At 33.4% G+C, this 17,665-nt stretch overlaps 1 protein-coding gene across 1 annotated transcript in view; it reads left to right on the forward strand.

Annotated features, from left to right (window-relative positions):
- The first annotated feature begins 966 nt into the window (after positions 1 to 966).
- LOC110102212 (IST1 homolog) overlaps positions 967 to 17,665 on the forward strand; it is a 38,967-nt gene continuing 22,268 nt past the window's right edge. Inside the window, exons 1-3 of the mRNA XM_020830436.2 lie at positions 967 to 1,209; positions 8,270 to 8,402; positions 8,491 to 8,594. Coding sequence (XP_020686095.1) covers positions 1,160 to 1,209; positions 8,270 to 8,402; positions 8,491 to 8,594 — 287 coding nt within the window. The 5' untranslated portion in view covers positions 967 to 1,159. The remainder of the gene's footprint in view (positions 1,210 to 8,269; positions 8,403 to 8,490; positions 8,595 to 17,665) is intronic.

Raw genomic sequence — 17,665 nt, forward strand, 5'->3', positions numbered from 1 at the left:
AATTGTGTCATTATTATAATATTTAAATATAATATATATTTATTACGTCATTCGGTTCGACCCCGGTTCAACCCCGGTCGAACCATCAAACCTCTAACCCCTCCTTCTTCCGGTTCATTGACCGGTCCGGTTTTAAAAGCCTTGCCATCAACGATGTTGTTGACTCAAAGTATTGATGTGGTTTGTAAGATCTAAATTTTCTTAGTATGAGTCCAAGTGGGGCATTTTAAATCTTGTTGACAACTACACTTCTATGATCTCTATGGAGAACACATTAGTTAGTCTTGGTTCACCCCTCCTCACTCAGTTGAGTGGGGGAGTGGATTATTCATCACTACTGTGGTAGTGGATCTCATATATAATGGGTGTCAAAGTTACTGCCCTAGTGCTAAATCACCTTCTTTATATCATCAAGTTAGAGGATCATTTTAACATTTTTTTCTCATTGGGCTTCGCTTTAATATTTCTTGGATCATTCTTCTGAGTTTTTCCTACAACTCCATAGTTCTCAATGTTCTTTGATATTTTGTGATGTGGTTACCTTAATTCTGATAGTGTTCGATTTTTTATTACTATCATCAACTTATGCCCATCACATCTTAAAAAATATTTGATCTAAATTTATTCCTGATGCTGCACTAATATATATATATATATATATATCTTTCTTTTTTTTTTTTTATAAAAAAAATTCCTGTTGCTACATTAATATCAATCGCAGCTGACTTTAAATTACTGCTCTAAAAAAGTGAAGTTATTTTGATTCCAAATTAAATTTCTGATACATTTACCTAGAATAAATGAAGAATGGAAGATTTCTACGGTCAGGTTTCCCTTAGTTATATATATATATATATATATCTTTCTTTCTTTTTTTTTTTATAAAAAAAATTCCTGTTGCTACATTAATATCAATCGCAGCTGACTTTAAATTACTGCTCTAAAAAAGTGAAGTTATTTTGATTCCAAATTAAATTTCTGATACATTTACCTAGAATAAATGAAGAATGGAAGATTTCTACGGTCAGGTTTCCCTTAGTTACATGTCGAGGGATTACTGCTTCGGCGACTTTCCTTGAGTTCATAGCTTGGGAAGTTGCCTCGATTTCACTTGAAGTCGCTGAACAGATTTGTTTGGATCTAACGACAACGAGCGAACATGTCCGGCCTGAATTCGCTGTTCAATCGAGCTACTTTTGGAACGAGATGGTTCGTTTCTTAATATCTTTGATTAGGGTTTAGTTTTTTTCTCTGTACTTTTTTCTCACTAGCAATCCTTTATCTACAATAAGACGATTTTGATGAGGTAATTCTACCAGGAACACCAGTATTACGTCAGGAATTGTTCTTTTTTTCTGTGATTTCTTTGATATTAAGAATAACAAGGAGGGTATTTATGATCAGGAGAAGAACATTAAGCTTTCATTTTGTGCTCTGACTGTCGATATACTATGAGGAACAATTTTGATAATTTGTACTGTCTTGGCATTTGTTCAACTTGAAAGAATTGTAATTTATTAAAAATATCAATATGACTGTAAGATATGAAATTTTGATAATTACAACAACATGACCTCTTTTAATTGTAGCTATACAAATCGTAGGGTTTGATTCGTTAAATCACTTCGTGAAAGTCTTGTACTTGACTGAGAAAACCAAAAATATTTATTCTCAATACTAATTGTTAATAACCTTGATTAACCAAAGCATGCCAGCTAGATGACTATACAGCTTCTAACTCAGTAGGTTTCCTCCTGCAAGTGCCTGAGAACTGCCTGAACTAGCAGAATAAATTGGAGCTCTCCTAGTTTAATTTGGGCCACTAAATGACAAAGCCTGGCTAACCACCTCCATGTTAAGTTAAAATTGAAGAGCTAATCTTTGACTGATGTTGCGCTGAGAACAATCTAAGCATTTATTTCCTTCAGATTGATGGCTGGATGTTTGTGGCAGTATAATTTTATAGTATCATTATCAACCACCTAGAAAAATCCTTTTTTTATCTTTGCTGTAATCATAACCTGAGGGGTGGTGGGAGTTCACTAATTCTTTGCCACCGATTTAATTCCACACTATGATGACTAAGGAAAGTAGATGGATATAACATTTAAACAAATCTAAATATGCGAAGCTAAATTATATAACAAGCAAACCAAACCTAACCACCACACAAGGTTTACTTTAGGTGTATGATAAAAATCTTAACTGACGAAAGTTATTTGGCTATGAAGCATAATGTAAATATTTAACTAATTGCGTAGACAAATAATACTGCACCAAAGTTATAGAATCACTGTACTTAACACAAGAACAGTTTTAGCATTCACCAAAAAGATATTGCAACGAAGCAACTTAAATATATAAATAAGAAGGGAAGTGCAAGGTATATAAATTATAGAGCTCTAGGGTGCAAAAGATATTTATATTGTTTGGCCCTCACTAGGTTGACATTCATGCCTTGAACTCACCAGTTTAGGATTCCCGCTACAATGGATTGCAACTACAATTCAAACCTCCTTTGGCTGAGAAGCCCTACATCCTAACACTATCTTCATGGGCTAGTGCAACCCAAACTTCATTAAGCATCTCCAAAGAATCAATAAACTCTCCATTATAAGAGAAATTATATAAGCCAAAGTTCCTTGAATTTGAAGTTGAACAGAAATTTTCACTTTGTAGCTTATAAGAGGAATCTACTAGTTCAATGGATTGTAAAATATGCAAGAAAAGCTCGAACAATCTAATAAACATCATTGGAAATAGGGGGAAAGATATTACCAAAACTTGTAGTCTCAAAAACCTTCGAAAGGTTGAACACTTCAATCTTTGTTAGAGTTTTCTCCAAAATGTGTCATTATGATCCATTAAAATGATTTTTTCATTAGCTTTCGAACTTATAGAACTTTGATCAACCCTTAAATTACTCACGAAAAAAAATTTGCTTTGCAAAGTATAGAGAGAAATTGAGGTTTTAATTTTTAAATTTTTTTTTTCATAATTATGACTAAAGATGGATGAGATTTTATTGACTAAATTAGTTCTATTTTTAGTACTAAAAACGATTAGAAATTTCTGCCAAAACTTAGGATTGTTATGTAAGAAAAAATATCAAACATTTAGCATATATCTCTTAGTGGATTTCCCATGGTCGACATTGTTCTATCGTGCAATGGATGGAATGAAGCGAATTACAAAAATGTCATTCATGTGGAACTTTAAAGTGTTGTGTCTTGGTAGGAAAAGGCTAGTGATGGAATGGTAAAATTATTTATGTTAGAAACTTTAGATTGATGTTGTAACCATGGTTGTGAAAATTAGATCGAACAGGATGATTGAACTAGTCATACCAGAAACCAATCCTCAAATCGGTTCAATCCGGTAAAAAATAGATTTTTAGAAAAAAAAACATGATCAACATTTAAAATTTGGTGTCAAACAACTTAATATTTAAATTGTGAGCAATTGAACTAATTTGAGCATAAATTATAATGAATAGATAATGTTGGAATGTAATATGTTTTGGACTTATTTCATATAAATGTTTTACATTATGATAATATATACGTGCTTGCACACACACACACATATACACACACACACACACACACATATATATATATATATATATATATATATATATATATATATATTTTATTTTTAAATATTATTAAATATTTTTATGGAAGCCATACTATGGGAGCGAGTTATGGAGCATAGGTTGCGGCTTGATAATAATGTTTCTCAAAATCAATTTGGATTCATGCCGGGTAGGTCGACTATGGAAGCCATACATTTATTCAGAGGTTTGATGGAAAAATATAGAGGAAATAAGGAGGATCTACATATGATATTTATTGATTTAGAAAAAGCATATGATAAAGTTCCAAGAGAAGTGCTATGGAGAGTTCTTGATAAGAAAGGAGTCAATAATGCTTATATTCAAATCATTAAAGATATGTATGCATGAGCTATTACTTTTGTTCAAACACAAAGTGGTTTGACCAAGTATTTCCCTATTTTGGTTGGGTTACATCAAGGATCAGCCTTAAGCCCATATCCTTTTGCTTTAGTCATGGATGTTCTCACTAGACATTTGCAAGAGGATGTACCTTGGTGTATGCTTTTTGCTGATGATATTCTTCTTGTTGATAATACTAGAGAGGGAGTTGAAAGTAAACTTGAATTATGGAGGTCAACATTAGAGACTAAAGGTTTTCGCTTGAGTAGATCTAAAACTGAATATATGGAGTGTAATTTTAGTAGTAATAGGCCTAGTGAGGGGATTGTGACTTTGGGCGATCAAGTCATTAATAAGAGTACACGTTTTAGATATCTTGGATCTATTGTTCAGAGTGATGGTGAAATTGATGGAGATATTATCAGCAGAATTCAAGTTGGATGATTGAAGTGGAGGAATGCATCAGGCTTGTTGTGTGATAGAAAAGTACCCATCAAACTTAAGGGAAAATTCTATAAAATGGTAGTGAGGCCTGCAATGCTTTATGGTGCTGAATGTTGGCCATTAAAAGAGAAGCATAATACTAAGTTAAGTGTGGAAGAGATGAGGATGCTCAGGTGGATGAGTGGCTTTTCCCTTAGAGATAGGATACGAAATGAGCATATACGTGAAAAGGTTGGAGTAGCTCCAGTAGAAAATAAGATTAGAGAGAGTCGCCTTAGATGGTTTGGTCGCATAAAACGATGACCTTCTAATGACCCGATTAGGAGAGTAGAGGTATTAGATTTGACTTATGTTAAGAAAGGTAGAGGCAGACCTAAAAAGACTTGGTTAGAAAATATTAAGAGTGACCTTTCTTTATTAGATTTAAACGAGAATTTGACCTTTAATAGGACACAATGGAGAAAAAAGATTCATGTTGCCGACCCCACATAGTGGAATAAAGGCTTGATGTTGTTGTATTATATAATATATTTATATCTTTCTAAATTAATTCCATATTAAAAATAAAAAAAAGAATTAAATTTATAATTTAAAATTAAGAAATCGAGCTTAACAATCGAGTCAAGCTCGAGCTTTCCAAACGAGCTCGAAAAATCAAGCCGAGCTTGAGCCTCTAGATTTTTTAATGAGTCGAGCTCGAGCTGAGTAAAACTAAATGAGCCTAGCTCGATTAGTTAGATGCTTGACTCGACTCGTTTACACCTCTAAGTAATTTAATACATAAATATATTAGTAAAATTTATAAAGATTGAATAATGTATTCAAGTTCAAATATTATAATTTTCTATTTTATATCAATTCACGTATACAGGACAAGGAAAATTTAATGGAATTGAAATTAATGCTTAATTTTTCCAATATGAAATAACTGTACGTTTAATTATATTTGTTTATGGGGTTGCCTGCATAACAATTTATTACCACATCTCCGTGAAATTTCAACTTTTAATATAAATAATATAAGGCAAATACTTTGTTCATTTTCTTTGCTAGCATTCAATGTCTCTATCTTGCTTTGGATTATAATAAATGAAAGCAGCCATATTTGTATGCATATGGATATTATTGATAATTTACAAAGTATGGTTGATCTTTGGAATGCTGAGAAAGACTATTAAAACATAAAAGTCCTCCAATAACTCGATTTTCCTATTAGTGTACTTTTGATGTAGACAAAGGGGGTCAAATCAAACAAAAAAAAAAGTTTTGACTTCCCTTGAGATTGCTAGCTCAATATTTTTTTAGCTAAGATTTAGCTCATTATGAGCTGGTTTTTAGTTCATTTATTGAACTAAGAGTTAGCTCATTATGAGCTATGTTTTTAGTTCACTTATTAATTTATTAGTAGCTCATTAATTTTGTCTCTTCTCCTTCTCCTTGTCTATTCATTTTCCGTGGATGGCTCTTGGATTCTCGTGTCTTGCCTCCTTGGTTCCCACGGATGCCTCCTTGGTTCCCACTGCTGCCTCCTTGGTTCTTGCGGTTGCCTCTTCGGGTTCCGACTGGGCTGCTTTCCCGTGACTTTTGGGGGGCTTTTCCGTGGCTATGGTGCTTTGTTTTCTGGAGTTGATTGTTGGCTTTTCATTTCCCTTATTTAATTAAGAATATGAAGGGTTTTTGGGGTTATTTGTATTCCCCTCTCTTGTCTATAGATATAAGATGTTTTGTGGCTGTTTGAAACATGTTATGTGAATGATTTTTGGAAATGTAAACCTGCGGGTTTTGTTGGAAAAGCTTGCGAGCTTGTTCCATCTCTTCTACTCCTCTTCTAGGAAAGCTTGTGAGCTTCTCCTCTTTCGTCTCGGCTTCTAACCTCTTCTTCTATCCGCAAGTTTACACCCCACCTGTATCTTTCTTCTCAAGGAAAGCAACTTTAGGAGTTTGTCTTTAATTTGTGTTTGTGTCGTTTGTAAGAGTCAATGGTTTTAAGTCTTTTATTTTATATAAGTAAAGTTTGTTTAATTTGTATTTTTTATGCTTTTTATATTATCTAGAAAGGTTTAATTTTTCTAGGAAAAATTTGGTTTAGGCACCCAAATTTTTGCTTACATCATTTTGGTATCAGAGCAAGTTAGGAAGTCTTAGGTTTATGAGTTGTGTGTGTCTTGATGTCATGTTAGTTATCATGTAAGTTTTATTTTGAGTCATGTTGTCATTTGAGTCTTGGTGTCAAGTGAGCAATCTCAAGCCTTGGTGTCTCTTGATGCAACGCCTTCAGAACAAAGCTAACTCATCGGGAGATGAGTCCTCAAGTAGGGGAGTCTAATGTGGATAAGGGGGGGGGGGTCAAATCAATCCAAAAAAAAATTTGGTTTTGATTTCCCTTGAGCTTTCTAGCTCATTAATTTTTGAGCTAAGATTTAGCTCATTATGAGCTTGTTTTTAGTTCATTTATTTAACTAAGAGTTTGCTCATTATGAACTATGTTTTTAGCTCACTTATTAATTTATTAGTAGCTCATTAATTTTGTCTCTTCTCCTTCCCCTTGTCTATTCGTTTCCTGTGGATGGCTCTTGGGTTCCCGTGCCTTAGCTCCTTGGTTCCCACGGCTGCCTTCTTGGTTCTTGCGGTTGCCTCTTCGGGTTCCGCCTGGGCTACTTTCCCGTGACTTTTGGGGGGCTTTTCTATGGCTTTGGTGCTTTGTTTCCTGTAGTTGACTATTGGCTTTTCATTTCCCTTATTTAATTAAAAATATGAAGGGTTTTTGGGGCTGTTTGTATTCCCCTCTCTTGTCTATAAGTATAAGATGTTTTGTGGCTGTTTGAAGCATGTTATGTGAATGATTTTTGGAAATGTAAACCTGCGGGTTTTGTTGGAAAAGCTTGCGAGCTTGTTCCATCTCTTCTACTCCTCTTCTAGGACAGCTTGCAAGCTTCTCCTCTTTCATCTCGGCTTCTAACCTCTGCTTCTATCTGCAAGTTTACACCCCACCTGTATCTTTCTTCTCAAGGAAAGCAACTTTAGGAGTTTATGTCTTTAATTTGTGTTTGTGTCGTTTGTAAGAGTCAATGGTTGTAAGTCTTTTATTTTATATAAGTAAAGTTTGTTTAATTTGTCTTTTTTATGCTTTTTATATTATCTAGAAAGGTTTAATTTTTCTAGCAAAAATTTGGGTCACATCAACTTTGGGTGCATTAAATTTAATTTTTTGTTAGTGGACTTGAAAAAATCATAGACTTCATTTAATCATCACTTTGAATGTTGAATTCTTAACATCAACCACATATGTTACTTATAAGGAACTCACGATTAAAATTTAGCTAGTCGGACAACTATTATTTTTATTTTTTTTAAAGTTGAGTGCAGAAGCATGAATCTATGAAATCACATACAAGGATGTCAATTCTTGAACTCAAGACCTCTTGAACGGAGCATAAGCTCTTAACCAACTAGGCTACAGATGGAAGTGATCAACTAGTATTTAGAACCCATACATAAATATTCAGTGAAACATGCTATAGATTTTCTGCTTTTGATTTTCTTTTAAATGAGGATTTGAATTGCAGACCACCCCTTTGGAGGCAAGGAGAAATTAAAATTCCATGGGGCTACATGCACACTTGTAACCAAACCACAGCTGTTATGTATTTTCTTTTCGATGCGCTTCTATTGTGTATTCTTAGTAACAAGGATGATCCCTTTTTTTTTCCGTCTTGAGCTACTACTTCATTGTTAGGCAGGGATTCTAGCTTTCCTCTTGTATGCAGAATGAGATTTTCTAACAGTAGTTTGTAAAAGAAAAAGCATTCGGCCTGAAGCGAGAAATTATACTCATGAAGTTTCTTTCTTTCTTGTGTGTTTTCTCAGCAAGACATGCTTGAATTTGGCCATCTCACGAATCAAGCTACTTCACAATAGGAGAGAGCTTCAACTGAAAAATATGCGTAAAGAGATTTCCCAGTATCTTCAGACCGGCCAAGAAGCCATTGCTCGGATCAAGGTATGTGCTAATCTTTTTCAATCATGAAAATAATTGTTCTCTTCAATCAAATTTTGTTTTGTTAAATTAATTATTTATGCAATGTTAGGTGGAGCATGTCATTCGTGAGCAGAACATATCATCTGCTTATGAGATTCTAGAGCTGTTCTGTGAATTTCTAATTGCACGAATCCCTATTCTTGAAGTCCAAAGGTGAAGATATGTGTTTCTAACAATGCAACAATGCACTCTTATACAATCTTGTGCCTTGTGAATTCAGGCTGTCTTAAGTCCTCAAAAGTGAGTTCTGCTTTAATTTGTGCTCAGAATTAAGTAGGTCTAACTTTCCCCAGTCACAACTCGGAAAAGCATAAGCTTCTTCTATCTGTTATGTGGATGCTGGGTAAGTGAATAACATTGTGTGAAAAGTTCAAATTTGAGCTTGATTAAAAATTATGATCCCTTTTTATGTTCTTATCCTTCCATCATATAAAGAAGAAATTGAAAAAATCTTATATCAAACTTTTCTTTGCTCTACATCATAGTTAATCTTATCCTAACTATTTTAAGTTGGCTTTATAGATCTTACTCCATTAAATGAGTTTTGCATGAAGTTTTAAAATTTCAGCGCAAAAGTTTTTCTTGCACTTCCACTCATGTTAAATTTTCTCTACCCATTTTCCTTACAAATATTTTTTCATTAAATTTATCTACCTTATTATGGTATTTTTAACTCTTTTTTGTACATTTTAAAAGACTTCTATCTATTTTTTACTATTTTATCTTCAATGGTTTATTCCCCTAATATCCTTCTAGTATGTGATGAGCACTCAATGAGAACTCCATGGGCTATAAGACTTACATTGCTTGAACACGAGAAACTATCTTTTCAAAATTATGAGTACTTTTTCAAAAGAAAAGTGAAAAATCAATAACCATGTAGATATCCTATGGAGCCGAAGGCCTAAAGTTTGTGCTTTATGATGAAGTTGATTTTACAATCCTGACATGATTGTGCAATACCATGAAGCTTGCTATTAGTAAGACATATATTGTCTTCTCTACCACAAAAGAAGTTTGGGATATCGTCAAATAAACATACTCAAAAGTGACGAATATTTCTCTCATCTGTGAGGTCAAAATTGAGATTTAAACAGTTAAAAAGATAACATTCTTGTTATGTAGTACTTTATTCTAATGAAAGTTTATTTGTTTGAACTAGATTGTTACCAAGATTTTAAGATGACATGTTGCAATGATATGGTAATTCTCAAACAATTTATAGAAAGAGAAGTGGTGTTAATTTCTTATAGGACTAAATAATGATTTCTATCAAGTTTGTGTCTAAATCCTAATCCAAGAATCTATCATCACTAAATGATATTTTTTTCTCTCATATGAGTTGGAGAAGGAATATGTCACGACCCGGCCCGGATGCTCGATCTAACGAGGCGGGTATGGAAAGTCCGACAGTAATATCATTAAACATTTCATTTACTTCTTCATTTATTCCGAATAGCCACTAAAAAAAACAAAAATGTATATTTATCTGTTTTCATTTGCACGTCGTCTTCTATTAACATGTTCTTTTCTTTAAGCCATCTCTTTACCTTTAGGAATTTACCTGAAACATTTAGATTCGTGGTTTGAGTTTACTAAATAAACTCAGTTGGTAATTCTCATCCTCACTTAATATGCATAAAATTCACTAAGATACAATAAATTTAACCTTTACATTAGTGTACTTTTGCTTTACTTTATTCATTTCCTTTCATGAATTTCATTTAAACATTTCTCAATCATATATCTCATCATATAACATCATATTCATTCATAAAATTTCCATTAATCTATATTCCTTTTCCTTTTTTTTTGAATTCGTACAGGAGCACCGTCTAAATGTACCCAAAGGTACAACCATTTCCATTTCCTTTATATATTTCCGTTTCCTTTTTCCTTTTTACGTGCACAGGTACATTGCTTCCCCAGCTAGTACTATACATGGGCGAACTCCTGTATACTTTGCATGCATAATCTTTTCATTTTGTTTCATTTGATACTATATCATTTTCCCTTAATGTTTATGTATCTGTGTTCTTAGATGTATAGATATGCATTTCAGCTATTTTCCATTTTCTTTGCATATATTTTCTTTCACATATATTGATAAACTTTCACATGCTTATAGTATTTCATTCATTTCATTTATACAACTTCGATATCAATGCATGTATTATAATTCACATTGTTTCTCATCTATAGTTATCTTCAAATGAAATAGCATGTATAAAATACAACCAATTGTATGTACTATAATTTGAATTTTGAAATGAAAATAACTAGTAAAAATTTTCACAAGCATAATTACCCACTTTATTCCTCCCAAAACTTTGTTTTTTGGAGCAACCTCAACTTCGAGTTCCTACAACTTTCCCAAAATGTAACTTCTATAAAAACGTGCTTTTATAATAAAATTGAAATAAACTTGTATAATAGGAGAGTCACTTGCAAAGGAAAAATGGAGATTTCTCAAAATCCCTAAACTCTTCTCTCCCAAAATTCATTTCCCTTGCCTTCAATTCCTTCTTCTATATCTAAATTAATGTTTCTAAGGGTTAGAGAAATAATTAGGAAACAATTTATACAAAAAAATTTGCATATCAAACCTTTTCCCTCTTTCCTCGTCGTTCCTCTCGCTCGTTTCAATTTCTCCCAAATTAGTACTCCTTTAACTGTGGGAAAGAAAAGGAATGATTGATTCTTATCATTGAAGGAGATCATTCACTAAAATTGAAAAAAAATGAAACCTACCTTGTTCTCGCCTGAAGCCCCGACCGTCCGCCCTTCTCTGTTCGTGAACTGCTTCTATTTCGCGAACAGTTCCGTCCGCTGCTTATAATAGGTTTGGCCGGTTCAATTGAACCGGCCGGACCGAACCAGTTATTACAATCTCCCTTATAAAAATTTTGTCCTCGAAATTAATCAAGTATAAAGAAACATACCTTAGTTAAAAAGATGAGGTTATTGACTTCTTATTTTAGCTTCCTTCTCCCAGGTGGCATCTTTTTCTGTTCCATGCTTCCACAAAATCTTCACAAAAGGAATTATTCTATTCCTCAGCTGTTTTATTTCATAATCCAGTATTCTTTCAGGTTCCTCAACATATAAAAAAAATAAAAAAATAAAAAAAAGGTTCCTCAACATATTTCAAATAAGGTTGCAATTCAATTGATTTGGACTGGATTCTCTTTGAATCATCTGAGACATACTTTCGAAGCACTAATATGTGAAACACATTATGAATTTCTTGCATATGCACTGGCAGATCCAATCTGTAAGCCATATTTCTAATCCTTTCTATAATTTCAAAAGGTCCTATAAATCTTGGACTCAGTTCCCCTGTCTTTCCAAATATTTGAATACCTTTCCAAATCTTTGAATACCTTTCATTGGGCTGACTTTTAAGAAAACAAATTCTTCTACTTCAAATTCCACGGGTCGGTGGTTTGCATTATAATACTTCTGTTGCCTATCTTGAACTGCCTTTAGTCTGTCTCTAATCAATCTGATTTTTCTAGTAGCCTCATCTACCAGTTCAGTTCCAATTACCTTTCTTTCATCAGTTTCTACCCAACACAAGGGTGTTATGCACTTTCTTCCATAAACAGCCTCATATGTTGCCATTCCAATACTAGCTTGAAAACTGTTGTTGTAAGCAAATTCAATCAATGGTATATGAGTCTCCCAATTTCCTCCAAAATCTAAAACATATAATCGCATTAAATCCTCCTAAGTATGAATTGTTCTTTCTAATTGCCCATCTGTTTGTGGATGAAATACGGTACTGAAAGTCAATCGTGTGCCCAAAGCCTCCTGATTTTCTTCCACAATTTAGAAGTGAAACGGGCATCTCTGTCTGAAACTATAGATTTTGGAACTCCATGCAATCTTAGAATTTCATCAATATATAATTTTGCCAACGTTTCCACTGAATCTGTCTGTCTGATTGGTAAGAAATGAGCTGGCTTGGTTAATCTGTCAATAATAACTCATATTGCATCTCTACTCTTCCTTGACCTAGGTAATCCAATCACAAAATCCATCGCAATGTCCTCCCATTTCCCCTCAGGTATAGGTAAGGGTTGCAGTTGACCACTTGGATTTTTGATGTTCTGCTTTAATCATTTGACAGGGAATACATTTTGCTATAAATTATGCAACACTCCTCTTTAATCCTGGCCACCAAAACAATCCTCTAAGTTCCTGATACATTTTTGTACTACCTGGGTGAATTTCATATGTTGAGAGGCGAGCTTCCTACAATATCTCTTCTCTTAAGCTTCCAACATTTGGAATACAGATCCTACCTTTATATTTTAATAATTCTTCTCCATCCATAAAAAAGTTCTCTAATTGTCCTGCTTGCACCTTCTTTATGATGGCCTGAAATTTTTCATCATAAGATAATGCATTGAGCACTCTATCTTTCAACGTAGATTGGATCATCAGCTGATTCAACATCATATCTTTTGTCTCTTTCAGATTAACCACTGAAATTTCTAACTTTTTCATATCTCTGATTATCTGCTCCTATTGGGTGATTAGCCAATTTGCATTTCCAAGTGCTTTTCTGCTAAGTGCATCTGCAACTACATTTGTTTTTCCAGGATGATACTGTATGTCCAAGTCATAATCTTTAATGAGCTCTAACCACCTTCGCTGTCTCAAATTAAGCTCTTTTTTATTGAAAATATACTTGAGACTCTTATGATCTGTAAACACTTCGCATTTGACCCCGTATAGGTAATGTCTCCATATTTGAGTGCAAAAACTACAGCTGCCAATTCTAAATCATGAGTGGGGTGGTTCCTTTCTTGAATTTTCAGTTGCCTTGAAGCATAGGCCGTCACTCTACCATGCTGCATCAATACACATCCAAGTCCTCTCAAGGAAGCATCACAGAAAATTTGGAACCCTTCTGAACCTGATGGAATTGTCAAAATCGGGACAGTCATTAAACAATTCTTTAATTTCTGAAAAGCTATTTCATACTGATTACTCCATTCAAATTTTACTGCTTTCTGTGTTAATCTTGATAATGGCATTGCAATATGAGAGAACCCCTCTACAAACCTCTTATAGTAGCCTGCCAATTCCAAAAGTGATAGACTTCACTATGGAATTGATACCTGGTTCAGAACCAGTGGCAAAAGCACCTTACAGGATGATAGTCAAAGAGTTACAGGAGCTGAAAAGTTAGTTACAGGAATTGCTAGATAAGGGATTTATCAGGCCAAGTTCCTCACCATGGGGAGCTTCAATACTATTTGTAAAGAAGAAAGATGGGAGCTTCAGAATATGCATAGATTACTGAGAACTGAATAAGCTGATTGTTAAGAATAAATATCCATTGCCCATAATTGATGATCTCTTTGATCAACTGGAAGGAGCTACAGTTTTCTCTAAGATAGATTTGAGATCTGGATACCATCAGCTACGGATTAAGGAGGAAGATATAGCAAAGACAGCTTTCTGAACCAGATATGGCCATTATGAATTTGTAGTAATGCCATTTGGGGTGACAAATGCACAAGCTATATTTATGAATTTGATGAACATAATTTTTAAGCCATTTCTGAACATATTTGTAATGGTGTTTATTGATGACATTTTGATTTATTCAAGAGATGAAGAAAGTCATTCTAGTCATCTGCAGGTAGTGTTGCAAATATTAAAGGAGAATAAGTTATATGCCAAATTTTCAAAGTGTGAATTTTGGCTGAACAGTGTAAATTTTTTGGGACATGTGATTAGTGGTGAAGGAATTTCTGTGAATAAGAATAAAATTCAAGCTATATCAGATTGACCAAGGCTAATGACAGTTTCAGAGGTGAGGAGTTTTCTAGGACTTGCTGGTTACTACAGGAGGATTTCTACAGCCTTTACCTATACCTAAGTAAAATCATTTCACTTAATTTGCATACCAGGGATTCCTTTAAATTTGTCTTAATATAGTCCTTTCCACCACCTTTCAGCTTCTCCTTCTATTGCAAAAGTTGCTAAGGAAACTTTCCTCTCTTCTGAACAGTACATTCCTTCTAATATCTTTTTAATCATCAGCAACCAGTTTTCAGCCTCTATTGATCCCTCTACTCCCTTAAATAATGGTGGTCTCATATCCTTTAATAATTTCAGATACTTATCCATAACCATTCCACCACCACTACTACTCCCCGATGATTAATTTCTTGAATCTTGAATCAGCTGAGTCATAGTTGTCATCATTTGTGCTAGCGTATTAGGATTAACATTAACATTTGGAACTGATCTTTCCACTTCCTCTACCTCTTCCTCTTCTTCAGGATTAATTTGGTTCTTGTTATCAATAAAATAATCCATTCTACATTAAACCTTCTATCATTAATATTCATCCTAATAGCTCTTTCAACATGATTCAGATCTTAATTGGACTCTAATACCACTTTTGTCACGACTCGGCCCGGATGCTCGATCTAACGAGGCGGGTACGGAAAGTCGATCATTAAACATTTCACTTATTTCTTCATTTATACCGAATAGCCACTAAAAAAAACAAAAATGTATATTTACCTGTTTTCATTTGCATGTCGTCTTCTATAAACATGTTCTTCTCTTTCAGCCATCTCTTTACCTTTAGGAACTTATCTGAAATATTTAGATTCGTGGTTTTAGTTTACTAAGTAAACTCAGTGGGTAATTCTCATCCTCACTTAATATGCATAAAATTCACAACAACAACAACAACATCAAGCCTTTATCCCACTACGTGGGGTCGGCTACGTGAATTCTTTTTCTCCATTGTGTCCTATTAAAAGCCAAATTATCGTTTAAATCTAATAAAGAAAGGTCATTCCTAATATTTTCTAACCAAGTCTTTTTAGGTCTACCCCTACCTTTCTTAACAAAAGTCAAATCTAATACCTCTACTCTCCTAACCGGGTCATCACAAGGCTGCCGTTTTATGTGACCAAACCATCTAAGGCGACTTTCTCTAATCTTATCTTCTACTGGAGCTACTCCAACCTTTTCACGTATATGCTCATTTCGTATCCTATCTCTAAGGGTAAAGCCACTCATCCACCTGAGCATCCTCATCTCTGCCACACTTAACTTAGTATTATGCTTCTCTTTTAAAGGCCAACATTCGGCACCATAAAGCATTGCAGGCCTCACTACCATCTTATAGAATTTTCCCTTAAGTTTGAGGGGTACATTTCTGTCACGTAACAAGCCCGATGCATTCCTCCACTTCAACCATCCAACTTGAATTCTGCTGATAATATCCCCATCTATTTCACTATCACTCTGAACAATAGATCCAAGATATCTAAAACGTGTACTCTTATTAATGACTTGATCGCCCAAAGTCACAATCCCCTCACTAGGTCTATTACTACTAAAATTACACTCTATATATTCCGTTTTAGATCTACTCAACCGAAAACCTTTAGACTCTAAGCTAAAAATAGTATGATTTATAATTCTTGTCTTTCCGGTGCCTTAAATAATACTCCTCACAATTGGATGTTAGATTTAGGAGCTATTGATCACATGACCAACCTTGTCAACCTTTCTTAAACCTTGCTCCAGCAATAGAAAAAGGAAGTGGCTGATGGTTTTTTTTAATAATTATTATTTATCAATAAAACATTTTAATTTTCTTAACATTAATCCTCAATGAACTATATGTTCCTTATATTGCCATAAATCTTCTATCATTTAATGATAATCATTAAATTCATAAGTGCAATATTTTTTTTTTTTTTTTTGAAAACCTCTCTACAAAGAATATAATTGGGCAAGATAGAGAAAATTATGAGATTTGTTAAATTGCCAAACATCATCATGTTGTTTTTACTTAAAGTTATTTTAGATCTTCTAGTCTTTTTCTAATTGATCACTTTGATATTTAAAAATCTTTCAAAATCCCAAACATTTATGAAGCTATAGGATTTGTCACATTCATTCATAATTGCACATGGATGATATGAGTACATTTTATTAAATTAAAAAAAATTGATGAAAGCATTATTCTCCTCATTTTTATTTCCATGATAAAAAAATAATTTTATACTAAGATTAAGGAAGTTTCAAACTAATAATACTTAATTATTTTAATCATATATTATTATCTTTTTTTCGATCAGAAAGAATGTATTATCCACCAATCCTCCTATCCTGGTACTCCATAACAAAATTGACTTCTGGAAAGAAAAAAATCACAATCTTTTGGAAGTCATCAGGACTCTTCTCTTTCATAATCAAACATCAAAAATATACTAGAGATAAGTTGTCCTAATTATCACATTTCTAATACAATACCCTCAAGAATGAATGACTTTAGAAGTCCTATAAATTATTTGGCTGAATTTTTCTCCACAAATAACTTTTGTTCAAAAATTCATGTAAACATCTTCGAGTGTATTGCCTATGTCCACCTTCACATGTAACATAAGGGTAAACTTTATCTTATACCTCTCAAATATGAATTTATCAGGTATTCCTCCACTCAATGGTAAAGTGTTATTATACTATCACAAAAAAATTCCTTCAAAAGATGTTATCTTTGATGAGAAGTAAATTTTTTTCAATGAAACTCATCTTCAAGGGGAGAAGGGGAGAACTCTCGACTAAAAGATAAATTTGATGAAACATTTATCTTTCATTTTAAAATTACTTTAACATAAAGTCGTAAAATCTAAAAAATTCAAACATTATATGCCTATAAGTCCATACAAGAAAAAATAAGCTAGCCAAAATCTCCAATAGGCTCAAGACTGAGAACTTTTATTAGGTAACAATGATCAAACTATCACTACATATTCTTCTTTGTATCTCATCTTCTTATACACATCTTTTCAAAATTTTTCTTTTGACCATAAAGTCTTCATTACAAATATCATCTCTAATTCTATTACAATACCATAAATTTTGTTTGAGGCATTTGAAAATAAGATTTTAAAGGATCCCATGAGATAAGAGTTGAATGCTTTGAAAAAAAATTATTCTTGGGAGATTGCTAAACTATATAAACAAAAGAAAATGATAGGATGCAGATGAAGTTTTTTTTTTTTTTTTTAAATATAAAACATATGGAAGCCTAGAATAATATAAAGAGAGATTGATTGCCAAATGATCCATTCAATCATATGGAATTCTACACAACTCTCTTTGGCCTATTGGTTGAGAGCTTAGGCTTCCAACTAAGAGGTCCAGGGTTCGAGTCTATGTGTATGCGTTGTGTG

The sequence above is a fragment of the Dendrobium catenatum genome, unplaced genomic scaffold, assembly GCF_001605985.2.
Source record: "Dendrobium catenatum unplaced genomic scaffold, ASM160598v2 fragScaff_scaffold_557, whole genome shotgun sequence".
In the NCBI taxonomy this organism is placed as follows: domain Eukaryota; kingdom Viridiplantae; phylum Streptophyta; class Magnoliopsida; order Asparagales; family Orchidaceae; genus Dendrobium; species Dendrobium catenatum.